This window comes from Hemiscyllium ocellatum, chromosome 6 (genome assembly GCF_020745735.1).
Source record: "Hemiscyllium ocellatum isolate sHemOce1 chromosome 6, sHemOce1.pat.X.cur, whole genome shotgun sequence".
Lineage (NCBI taxonomy): Eukaryota > Metazoa > Chordata > Chondrichthyes > Orectolobiformes > Hemiscylliidae > Hemiscyllium > Hemiscyllium ocellatum.
In genome coordinates, this window is record NC_083406.1 from 101,377,923 (window position 1) to 101,391,599 (window position 13,677).

General features: G+C 40.3%; 1 protein-coding gene across 3 annotated transcripts in view; it reads left to right on the forward strand.

Annotated features, from left to right (window-relative positions):
* LOC132816511 (rho guanine nucleotide exchange factor 17-like) overlaps nucleotides 1-13,677 on the forward strand; it is a 440,614-nt gene that overhangs the window by 394,314 nt on the left and 32,623 nt on the right. For all 3 annotated transcript variants that reach the window (XM_060826198.1, XM_060826199.1, XM_060826200.1), the window contains exons 10-11: nucleotides 4,094-4,212; nucleotides 11,315-11,528. In XM_060826198.1, coding sequence (XP_060682181.1) covers nucleotides 4,094-4,212; nucleotides 11,315-11,528 — 333 coding nt within the window. The remainder of the gene's footprint in view (nucleotides 1-4,093; nucleotides 4,213-11,314; nucleotides 11,529-13,677) is intronic.

The following is a 13,677-nucleotide window of genomic DNA, read 5'->3' on the forward strand; positions in this document are numbered from 1 at the left end:
GAGACATAAAACACGACTACGGAAGGCTCAGATATGCTTATCTTCCTTATCTCAGCAGACCAGCTGTAAGCAAGGTGTAAGTAAGCAGGGCTAAATTATAGTTTAAATCAGCTTTCAACTGTCAGGTTTAATGTGTGAAAAAGGGTGGTTTTGGAGCTGTGCTTTCTGTTGGTTCACAAGTCACAAGGTAGGATGGCAGATTGTAGTGATTGGAATGGGGGCCAGGTATACTTCATTGAATATGAAATCCTTGATTGGGGTTGTTAGCCTGGGCCAATCAGGGAGCCCTGGCTGACAGATGTAAACAGGAGATTTAGAAGTTCTACTCACTCTAGAGACTGGCTTTGAGCTGGCTAGTCCATGTACTGTACGTGTGTAAACAAAGGATGACTTGGTGACAGGATATCTGCCTCCTTGAAGTTATCTCACAAGCATTTATGAGTTGCACCTGAATGTTGCAGGTGTTGTGATACTGGCAACATTTGGGTGGGTATAAGGAGATGGTCATTTGTAGGACTTGAATGTGTGTCCCTAGAAAGGGAATAGAATTCACCAGGCTTCAGCAAGACTAGAAACTACACTTCTTGGGATTTGGTGCCTGAGACTACTTGGTGTGCTCAAAATGGTGTACGCTAACTGAACTGCATCACACCCATTTTTCTTGTGCAACCCCAGAATACAACCCATCACTTCTTCACCTTAACTCAATTAGTGGGTAGTGATACTCATGAAATTCTCCTTCTCTTCACTACAAACAATATTCAGGCACATATCTTTTATACATTAACTCCCATTTTGCAGCTCCTGGGAAATAAACCTTTTTGCATTGATTTTTTTCTTCTGCAACTTCAACAAACAGGAACTCTACAGCTACTGTTCAAATACAAAGCAAAATGAACCACAGTTCAATTATTCTTCCAAGCAGACACTCCAACATCTCATTGCCATGCATTTTCTTGTTCCATAGATAACGTATCAACAGGTGACAGGAGCAAGCTCCCCAGTATCCAACAACAGACCAAAACTGGCTAGCTAATTCCAAAGGGACATTTGGAATCAGAAAGGTGTTCCATGTCAAGATTCCCAAGATAGTACAAGACAGCCTTTCAGATAGACAAATATGTTCCTAACTCTAAAATTGTCTTCTTTGCTCCCATTAGAGACACAAAAATTGCTTTGAAGAGCTAAACCCATTGTTATTTGTTCTTCTGTCCAACACATCAGGTCTGGCACTGTGCGATTATTTATTGGTGCAAAGTTTAGTAATGGATTCAAGATAGTGAGGCTTTAGAATATACCAAGAAACAAATAATTGCAGATCGTGATGCATTTTCTTCTGGTTATCTTTGCACAAGGGCCTGGAATGCTGGGAAATGTATGAAGTGAGGGTATGACTGATGTCTGACAAAGCCCTGGGATCCTTTATAATCTCACATATTGTGTGCATTATAGGCTTCTGTTGAAATAACACTGTTATGATGATTTACAAAACATGGAATTCATTTGGAGAAGTCAATTGTAAATTTACACGAATGCTAATTATTAAATTAATTGTTCGAATGTAAAATACAACAATGTGTACATATTAATAAAGGTTTTTGACAGTGTTTAAAACTTAGAGTCATAGAGATATACAGCATGGAAACAGACCCTTCGGTCCAACCTGTTCATGCCAACCAGATATCCCAACCCAATCTAGTCCAACCTGCCAGCACCCGGCCCATATCCCTCCAAACCCTTCCTATTCATATACCCATCCAAATGCCTTTTAAATGTTGCAATTGTACCAGTCTCCACCACTTCCTCTGGCAGCTCATTCCATACATGTACTACCCTACGTGTGAAACAGTTGCCCCTTAGGTCCCTTTATATCTTTCCCCTCTCACCCTAAACCTATGCCCTCTAGTTCTAAACTCCCCCACCCCAGGGAAAATACTTTGTCTATTTATCCTATCCATGCCCCTCATAATTTTGTAAACCTCTATAAGGTCACTCTTCAGCCTCCGACACTCCAGGGAAAACAGCCCCAGCCTGTTCAGCCTCTCCTTACAGCTCAAATCCTCCAACCCTGGCAACATCCTTGTAAATCTTTTCTGAACCCTTTCGTGTTTCAAAACGTCTTTCTGATAGGAAGGAGACTAGAATTGCACACAATATTCCAACAGTGGCCTAACCAATGTCCTGTACAGCCGCAATGTGACCTCCCAACTCTGACCAGTAAAGGAAAGCATACCAAACGCCTTCTTCACTATCCTATCTACCTGCGACTCCACTTTCAAGGAGCTATGAACCTGCACTCCAAGGTCTCTTTGTTCAGCAACACTCTCTAGGACCTTACCATGAAGTGTATAATTCCTGCTAAGATTTGCTTTCAAAAAATGCAGCACCTCGCATTTGTCCGATTTAAACTCCATCTGCCACTTCTCAGCCCATTGGCCCATATGGTCCAGATCCTGTTGTAATTTGAGATAACCTTCTTTGCTGTCCACCACACCTCCGATTTTGACGCCATCTGCAAACTTACTTACTGTACCTTTTATGCTCGCATCCAAATCATTTATGTAAATGACAAAAAGTAGAGGACCCAACATTGATCCTTGTGGCATTCCACTGGTCACAGGCCTCCAGCCTAAAAAACAACCCTCCACCACCATTCTCTGTCTTCTACCTTTGAGCCAATTCTGTATCCAAATGGCCAGTTCTCCCTTTATTCCGTGAGATATAACCTTGCTAACCAGTCTTTTTCAAATGAATTTGTTGGTATTGCTTCTCCTAAGGAAAGTGTAGCATCCACCCCCAAACTAAATTTGTTGTGAATCTATGAATATCCTGTAGGTAAGTACAGTTGTTTGAAGGCAATATTTTCCTGTTATATTTAATGAGCAATGTTCACTGGGATGTGGATGCATTTTATTTAACAAATATATGAAGCTAACTCACAGGCCAGATTGATTTGGCTGCAACACACATATTGCAAAACTACACAAATGATCAATATTTGAATTTCAGTGCAATGCCAGATATATAGCCTGTACACTTCAACAATTGGTTGATTGAATCAAACAGTATGTTCCTACAGTTGTTCATTATAGACAGAGCACGTATGTTAGTCAAATAGCTTGTACTTGCAAAATCTAAAGCAGAACATCTGCTTTAAAATATGATGTTATGGTTGGGCAACACATGCTGAACAATCCTGAGTGCAATAATAGCAACTAATTTAAGATAATTAATTGAGCTCGTAATGTACCTCATTTACATGAGCTAGAAATGATTTATTTATATACATTCCTTATGCCTGAAACGTCAACTTTCCTGCTCCTTGGATGCTGCCTGACCGGCTGTGCTTTTCCAGCACCACACACTTGGCTCTAATCTCCAGCGTCTGCAGTACTCACTTTTGCCATATTTATGTACAAGGAGGCATTCTTTGTAAAAATAAAATAAACGTTTAAACCCTGAACTTTTTCTTTGAATTACTAGAAGCTGAACAAACTTATATTTCATTGTTGTTTTCTCTATGACAATGCCTCAGCCAATCAAAGCCGACTTGCCAACCAAAATATTGTGCTGATTCTTTGAAGCTTGGCGTTCTTGTATTTGGCTTGATGAATGCCAGACAGTAACTTAAGTAACTTGTCTCCCGTTCAAGCAATATTGACATTGGTACTACTGTAGTCTTTAAATAGTATCTCTCCTCACTGTGTCTGTAATTTCATCCAGGCCTACAGTCCTTCACAAACTTAACATTCCTCCAACATTAACTGCTTGTGAATTCCCCAATTCCTTCACTCATCAGTAGTGGCTGTTCTTTCAGTCATATCGGTCTGAAGCTTTGGAATTCCTTGCACCTCTCCTCCTCTCACACCCTTCTTTAGATGCACCGTATGTTTTTGGTCACCTCCCCCCCAAAATGACTTTTTTTTAGCTCTGTGTCAATATTTTCCCAAAAATGTCTCTGTGCAACTTGTTTGGAACATTTTACCACATTAAAGTTGGTACATATCTTCAAGTTGGTGATGCATTGTCAAAAGAATTGCTTCTATTTTGCTCAGTCTTTAACTCTGGTTTTAATTTGCAATGTGCATTCTAGGGACATCCCAAGCCACTAACCGTGAAAATATCCAGAAGACTCTCAATCGACTGGAGGAAGATTTCAGTATCTTGAGTCAGATTAGCACGTTGGCAGAGACACTAAGTATTTCACATCAGGTATGAGCTGATGACATGTAAATGATAACTTTCTAAATAGTTTAATGATGAGACAAAATGCATTGAGAAACCAGAATCAGCAGATCCTTTATAGAATCAGTGAATCCTCATTAGCTAGGGTCATGCTATTTGGATGGTGACTCATTCAACTGATCATAAATCTGTCAATCAACAACACCAGCACAACCAGAAAGAGATACCATTTTTACAGTGAGGCATTTATAATGTTACTCAGAGCAAGTTTAGGCCATTCGGTCCTTCAAGCCTGCTCCATTATTCAATATGCTCACGGATGATCTTCTATCTCAATACTATATTCCCACTTTCTCCTTTGATGCCTTTAGAATCTGAAAATATATCTACCTTTTTCTTAAGTATATTTAGTATCTTGGCCTCCTTGCCTTCTGTGGTGATGTATTCCACAGGTTCAACCCCTTTGAGTGAAGAGGATTCACCAATTCCTGATCTCAATCTTAAATGGTTGACCTTGTATCCTGAGTCTGTCCACTACCCATAATACACCAGGATCAAGACCCTATATATCTGCAGTAAGACATTTCTACATCTGAACTCAAATCCTCTTGCAGTGATGGTCAATATATCATTTGTCTTCCTAATTATTTATTTTACCTGCCTGTCTACTTCCATTCACCCAGGACACCCAGCATCAACTTGTATAATTTCATAGAATTTTAGAATCTTAGAATGCTGAAGAGAGACCCTTCGGCCCATCGACAATGTACTGCCAAAAATCTACTAAGTTAGTCCTATTTTTCTGCACTAGGTCCATAGTCTTAAATGTTGTAACACTTCAAGTGCTCATTTTAAAGGTTGTGAGGTTTTCTGCCTTAACTACCCTCCAAGGCAGAGCATTCCAAACCTCCACCACATTCTGGGTGAAAAAAGTTTTGCTCAAATTCCCTCACATCTCCAGGCTTTCAGTTTAAAATTATGCCCCATTGCTATTGACCCTTTTACTAAGATGAACAGCTGCTTTCCAGGTCCATGCTCTTCAATTTTATATACCTCAATCAGATCTATCCTAAATCTTCTGTACTCCTAGGAAAACAAGCTGAAAATGTGTTGCTGGTTAAAGCACAGCAGGTCAGGCAGCATCCAAGGAACAGGAAATTCGACTTTTCAGGCCAGAGCCCTGGCCCGAAACGTCGAATTTCCTGTTCCTTGCATGCTGCCTGACCTGCTGTGCTTTAACCAGCAACACATTTTCAGCTCTGATCTCCAGCATCTGCAGACTTCACTTTTTACTCCTAGGAAAACAACCCAAGCTTAACTAGCCTTTCTTCGTAGTTGAAATGGCTCCATCCCAGACAATATTCTGGTGAATCTCCTCTGCACCCGCACCAGTGCAATTGCAGCCTGCCTATTGTGAGGTGACTAGACCTATACACAGTACCCGGCTGTGGCCTAACCAAAGTTGTGTACAGCTCCAACATAACCTCCCTGGCCCTTATAATCTATGTCACAACTTATAAAGGTAAGTGGCTCAAATGCCTTCTTAATTATCCTATTAAACTGTCCTGCCATCTTTAGGGATCTATAAAGAAAAACTTCAAGATTACTCTGTTCCTCTGAACTTCCTAGTGTCCTGGTATTCCTTGAGTACTCCCTTGTCTAATTCCTTCTTCCAAGGTATATCACCACAAATTTATCAAGGTTAACTATACATTTAGCCATGTTGTACTGCATCAGCCATGTGTTTGATCATATACTCAATTTGTCTAAATCACCTTGAAGCCTGATTGCATCCCCCCCACAACTCAAAGTCCTGCCCAGTTCTATGTCATAAGCAAATTTGGAAATGTTGCATTTGGTTCCTCCATCCAGGTCATTTATATATATTGTGAATAGCTGGGGCCCAAGGATACCTGCAAGTATCCTTGCAGTACCCCACTAGTCTCTGCCTGCCACACAAAAAAGACCCATTTATATGTACTCTCTGTTTTCTGTCTGACAACCATTTATCAATCCATTCCAATATATTACCTTTAGCCCTTGTGCTTTAACTTTGTCCACCAATCTCATATGAGGACGTAATCATAAGCCTTCTGAAAATCCAAATACGGCTCATCAATTCCACTAGTTAATTCCTCAAAGAAACTCCAGTAGATTTATGAAAAATGATATGCCTTTCAACAAACTATGCCAGCTTTATTCAGTCTTGTTTTTTCCAAATGTTCTGTTATCAAACCTTTCATAATAGCCTCCAGTATTTTCCCATTACAAATGTTGAGCAAACTGGTCGGTAATGCTCTGTTTCCTTTCTCTCCCTCCCTTTTTGTTTAAACAGTGGGATTATATTTGTTGTTAGAATATTGAATGGATTCACAAACTCTTAACATTCGCCTGTACCTGTGTTTTTGTTTTTGCCGCTGTTTACCTATTATTTATTATCTGTGCTATTTAACTCCGTAATCTGCCTGTATGGCTCGCAAGACAAAGCTTTTCACTGTGTCTCAGTACACATGACAAGAAATTCAATTCAATTCAATATTTGCCATTCTCCAGCTGTAGGAACTTCACTAGAATCTATAGAATTTTGGATCCACTATTTGAGGACCACTTCTTTTTGTGGACTGTATGATGAAGCTATCAGGCCCTGGGGATTTATCTGCCTTTAACCCCATTAACTTGCCCAGCGGTATTTTCTAATTAATACTGATTTCGCTCGATTCCACTCTCCGACTGTGTTGGGTGTTTCTCTCAACGTCTGTTTCCAAGATGTACAATCCCCATTATAAAGACATAAGAAGTTGTTGTTAACAGTGCAACCGTGAGGTGAAGCTGCCTTAAGTCCTTACTTTCCAGCCATCTCCTCTGATTATAATTTTTGACTGAGAGCAGCAGTGTTTTGAAATGATCTGGGCTGCCTGGTATAGCCACAACCCCTCCTACCTTTTAATCTGGGCTTCTGCAGGAAGGATGTCTTCTCCAAGTGGAAATGCAGGGTACCACTTCAGAAAGTTTTCAAGTTACTGGATCCTTAAGTGCTGCTGGAGGTGACATACATGAGGTAGCCAGCTGTGCACACGAATCTCCTTCTGCATGATAGAGAAGGAACAGGTGAACAGAGGACAGTAAGTGAGTGACAGGGTAAGAGGCCATCACAGACCCTTATAGCCCCTCTATCCCTGCATGAATAGAAACTTCATAGTCAGTTCATGTCCAAATGAGCATCCGAGTATTATTATGGCCATTATCCGTAATGTCATCATTGCGCAATACTCTGTCAAGACAGCATTTTTCAGAAGGAGAAAACTGACTGAGAGAGAGACTTGAATCCATTGGTGCCACATTAGCAGCAAAGGAACACATTGAGCTAGAAAACTGAACATCTGTTCATTTTCACAAGGTTGTCTCCAAGGAACATTAATCACCCAGCCGAGTTGGATGTGCCAAAGAACAGCACAAGTGCTATCCTTGAACAGGCTTTGGGAATTCCCAAATTTGTCACCAAGCTTTATATCATCAGCAAACTTGACTATTTTGCACTCCCTACCCTCATCGAAGTCATTAATACAGATTTAAATAATTGAGGCCCAAACACAGATCCTTGTATTATCCCACTAGGTTACAGCCTGCCAGACCAAAAATATTTTATTTAATTTACACTCCATTTTCTACCCATTAACAACTCCTCAAAGTGTTCAATCCTTTGAACATGCATTGCAGATCAATACTGGCTGCCTAGGCTGTGTTCCTTACCTCTTAATTATTTCACTGGAAGGGGACATCAGTTTCAATTTGAGTGACTTTCCAGCTTGGGTGCATGGCCTACAAAATGGTCTCCAATTCTTCAACATCTAAAGGACCAGTGTTATCCATAAGCACCACCTCATCAATTATTTCTGCCATCATTTCCAATTACCCTTCAATGGGCAACTTCACCAGGTTTTGTGTTGCCCAGCCAAGTGTTTAGCAGGCCAAACTCACTGGAAATTTATTAACAATCTTAGGAGTACATTCAAAGAACGTCTGCTGTCTTCTCGAGCCAGTTTGATATGGTCCATCCCCCCACACTGCTGTATCAACAAGCCAGTGCCATGAACCACGTCAACCTGTTATTGCAAAATCGAGGCTTTTGGATAAAAATATTGAATGTTCTCTCAAGACTTAAGTGTTGCTAAATTTATCAGACTGTTTATCTGAGATATACGATTGGATTAGCAGAAATTTCCTCGAATTAAATGTCGGAAAGACAGCAACCATTGCTTCCAGGGTCTGCTTCAAACCCTCTTCCTGATTGCCAATGTCGTCTTCTCCCGGACAACAAACTGAGATTAAACTGGTCTTTTTGCAACTTTGGTGTCATATTTGACCATAAGATCAACTTCTGACTTCATCTTTGCCCTATCTGTAAGACTGCCTGTTTAACCTTGTGTATCATCTCCTAGCTCATCTGCTGTTGTAACCCTCATTTGTTCCTTTGATGTCTGTGGACTTGGCTATTTCAATACTGTCCAGGCTGGTTTCCCACATTCTACTCCCTGTAAATGTAAGACCATCAAAACTCTGCTACAACTTAACCTGCACCAAGTCCCATTTACCCAACATCATTGCTCTCGCTAACCTACATTTACTCCCAGTAAAGTAATTCATTTTAAAATTCTCATCCTTTTTTTCAAATTCCATAATAGCTTCACCCTCACTGTATGTGTAATCTCCTCCAGCTACATTGTCACTGGGATATTTGCCCTCCTCTAATTCTGGCCTCTTGGTCACCTGCAGTTTTAATTGCCTAATCTTTGGGGGTCTTTGCGTTCGATTGCCAAGGTCCCAAGCTTTGGAATATCCCCCCAATCCCTCTGTACTTCACTTTCCTTCTTAAGATGCAGTTTGAAATCTATCTTCTTGTTATCTGACTAATATTTCCTTGTGTGGCTCAGTTTTTTCATGCCTCTATGAAGCATGTTGCAATGTTTTGTTACATTAAAGGGGATAAAAGAGATTTGATTTTCCTGTCATCAACAGGGCTTTAGTAATGGGGATCGGAACCTGATTTTAAGACTATTTCTCTCACCAGCAGTTCTGAAGAGGGTAAGGGTTTGTGCCCTGAGCTTGTTCCTAACTATCCTGATGCTGGGTTCTCCATTGTGGAGAGCATGTATTTCATGTCCCTTGCAATTTTCATGGAGTTGGAACAACATTTGATTATAACGTGGTTCACACTACTGAGTAAGAATTGGGATTTCATGTTGTAGCTGTACAGGACATTGGTGAGGCCACTTCCTGAATACTGCGTACAGTTGTGGTCGCCCTTCTAAAGGAAGGATGTTGTTAAACTTGAGAGGGTGCAGAAAAGATTTACTAGGATGTTGTCAGGACTGGTGGGTGTGAGATATAAGGAGAGGCTGAAAGAGCTGGGGCTTTTTTTCCTGGAGTGTGGGTGACCTTATAGAGAATTATAAAATCATGAGTGGCATGGATACGTTAAGGTCTACATCTATTTCCTAAAGTGGAAGAGTCCAAAACCAAAGGGCATAGGTTTCAGGTGAGAGGGAAAGATTTAAAAAGGACCTTAGGGGTAATTTTTTTCACGCAGACAATGATGCGAGTGGAATGAGCTGCCAGAGGAAGTGGTGGCAGCAGATACATTTACACCATTTAAAAGGCATCTGGATGAGTATGTGAAAAAGAATGGTTTAGAGGGATATTGCTGGCTAAATGAAACTAGGTCAGATTGGGATGTCAGATCAACATGGACAAGTTGGACCAAAGAGTCTGTTTCTGTGTTTTACAATTCTGGAGTCGGAAACCTTTCAGTTCAAACAATGTGGATACTTTTGTATGTTATAATGAAATTCCATAATTTAAATATGCTTTTAAAAAATGATTGATACAAACATATGAATCAGGAGTAGGAGTGGTCCATTAAGCTCCTCCTCCCCCCATCCTGCTCCATCATTCACTAAAATTGTAGCTGATTTGCCTGTCTACCCTGATGATAGGGCTTAGTCCATAAATGGCATGTGGCCATTAATTCCTCCAGCATTGTGAAAGTGGAAGCATCTTCAGCTGCATTAGAGTATTTTATCCACTGAATAAAGTGTTCTTCAGCATTGAACTATACTGAAATTTGTTTTTAACTGGTTGATTGACCATTGTGAATGAATCTTTACATTGAATTTCAATCCTTTGAATAGCTTAAAAAAGTTTAGCATATTCAGCACCAGTGACTTTGTTGACAAAGTTATTTAGTGGAATCTTATTATGAATGCATGACTGAGTTTCAAATCTATTACTAGATCCAGTTTAGCAGAGGTTGCCAGTGCAGTCATCCAATAGCATCTCATGAATGCTTGGTTAAACTTTAAACACAGTAATGGGTTCAGGTTAGCAGTGTATGTCGATGTGCCTGTGAAAGAGTCCATGAGCATGGTTATTTTGATTGTTTTATAACCTGTTAATATTTGTGGTGGATTTTGAAGTACTGTTTGTTTATTTTGGTAGTTCTGTGAATATCTCAGAAACCTCTTAATGTTAGTATAGGGTTTGTGAGTTCGAAAGACTGTGGATACTGACTGGTGAAGATCAGGGAGTGAATGAAGAACAGTGGGAATGGGGATGACGTGGTATGGGCTAAGTGTCAGTTGTGTATGTAGGAAGTATCAGGGATTGAGTTAACAAGAGGATTCATGAATTGTTGAGAGTTGGGGGTTAAGAATTAGGAAGTCTCATACCTACGTACCGAACATTGAGTGGAAGTGGGCCTTTTTTAACTGCCCACATCAGCAGCCACCCATCTCCATTTTTGCTTCAGCGTTTCTGGAGGCAATAGTTCCACTTCCAGCCTCCCCTTCCAAAATGTTGCCCCCCCACCCCCACCCCCTCGCCCCACTAGCCAGCCACAAAATTATCATGAGCAGCTATTTCTGGGCAGGGGGCAGCATTGTACAATCATGAAATTGCCAAACTGCTGATTCCCGCCTCCAAAATGAAAAGTTATTGTTATATTCATGAAAGACGAGTGTCTTACGTTCCTTACTGTGATTGGGTAAGTGTTTTCACAGTATTGCCCGTGAATGCCATTTCCCTGAACCACGAGTGAACAGGATAAATTTCTTACTTTCTTTTCTCTTGACAGAGTCTGGATGATGTTATTAAAGACCTGATGGCCTCTGTGAACCGGGAGCTCTCTGAGAAGCAGTCCTTCGCAGTCAGTACGATGTTTCCACTCACAAAAGTTGAACTAACGGCCACAACAGCTGAGGGAACTGAAACATTCATTTTTGAGTTCAGCAGTATTGAGGCACGAGCTAGCTTTGAACAGGCGTTTGAAGAAACCAAGAAGAAATTAGGTAATAGACTCTGTTTGCTTAGGTGAATGTGAAAGATTCCATTGCAGCACAGAAGAAGAGCATGAGAGTTATTCATAATGTCATGGTCAATATTCACACCTTGATCTGCATCACAAAAAAACCAAATAGAACCCCTACAGTGTGAAAGGAGGCCATTCAGCCCATCAAGCTCACACTGACCATCCAAAGAGCATCCCACCCAGGCTCAGCCCCAACATTATCTTTGTAATCATGCATTTCCCATGGCTAACCCACCTAGCCTTCACATCCCTGAACACCAATGACAATTTAGCATGGCCAATCTATCCACCCTACGCATCTTCAGACCATGGGAAGAAACCAGAGGAAACCCACACACATACGGAGAATGTGTTATCCCCACACAGACAGTTGCCAGAGGATGGAATCAAACCTGTGTCCATCAAGCTGTGAGGCAGCAGTACTAACTACTGAGCCACCAGGCTGCTTTTCTGGCCATTATCCCTTGATGTTTGTGAGAGGTTGCTGTGTGCAAATTGGCAGCCACAGTTCCTGTATTACAACAATGCTTGCACTTCATAAAGTATTTCATTGGTTATAAAGAACTTTAAAGCATCCAATGGTTGTGAAAGATGTGATATAACAAAGTGATTAATCTCCAGATAAGCAAATTTGTTACAAAATCACATAAAGAAATTTCTCTCCTGCATTGTTATGAATATCAAGCCTACGTTGAGAGGTTAATGCTGTGTGAATTTATAGAAAGTCCTTTTTAGAAACTGAATTATCCTGATAGATGCAGGATCACCCGTACCAGTATTGCAAACAAGAATCAGAACTGCTTTCCTTCACCTTCCTGTGCGGAGAAGAACAACAGTGAGATTGGCTGAAAACATTGGCACTTATTTGGAAGCTGGCATGTATATTCAATCAGGTTGAACTGTTAAATTAAACCATGGAAGCAAAATCATGTACATATTATAGTGAATTTCCTGTGGGGTAGTGAGTACAAAGTCGTGTAAAGTATCTTTGCTTACTGTTTGTTGTTAAGTGGTGTCAGAATAGTTCATGTCTTTTAACTCTTACACTGATCCCTTCATGCAGGTGGTTTCATTTTATTCATCTTTCTGAAATCAGAATTGGCAGTGATTTCAACTTTAACCTTTTATTAAGCTCAGTCACGATCTTATTGGTTTGCAGAGCAGATTTGAGTGGCTGATGTTCCAGGGAAAATGTATTGATGCATGGCCTGTAAGATAATGTGTAGGCTTTATTTTGCAGTAATGCATGTGTGTAACAAATGCACAAAGCAATTTTAAGGCACCATGCATTGAATAAAATATACACAAGTGTATTTTACAGGAAACACTAGTCAAGTGTCCTCCTGCTGTTCCTATTTCTTATTGCTTTACCTTTTCAATCAAGTTTTAAATATCTCAGAGAATTGTAAGGCTGGAATAGATTGCAGAGTTAAGGACGAGCAAGCATGGAGGGATTTGAAAACAAGGGGAAGCTTTTAAAATGGCCAAGAAGTTTGATGATCAATCACTAATTTGGTGACTTAGAACAATGAGCGATGGACATGGTTAGGATCTGGAATGTACTGTCTCCGAGTTTGAGGGAGATACTTGGAGGTGTTCCTTTTTCAGAAGCTTATCTTGGAGACAATGGATTTTTTTCAGTGGGTGCATTCCACATGCCAATTTAGAACACTCTTTTACATTTAGCTTACAAGTATACTAACATTAATCATGCAAAATGCTGTTGATCTGTTCCACTTTGGGCATGTTCAAAGGACTGGTATGCATTCTATACAGGTGTAATAATCTAATGAGATGGACAGAAATAGATCAGACATTCCTGTGCATAATTGTAACTGTAGAAATTCAACATTGACTGTGTAAGGGCAAAGGATTAATCTATCTCTGAGGTGATCTCATTACTCACAACGCCCTTTTTGGTAGTAAATGATATTTAAGATCAAGTTTAAACTTCAGGAGAACAATTTTTAAAAATGTATTAAATGTGAAAGGAGCAGCACAAAGACGAGATGCACTTCTTGAAAATGAGACACACGTTGGATCAGATCCAGACTATATGTGATTGACAATTTTGCATTGTCACTGACAAGGTCTCTAAGTACTTTTTAAGATTGGTGTCAAACCTTTGT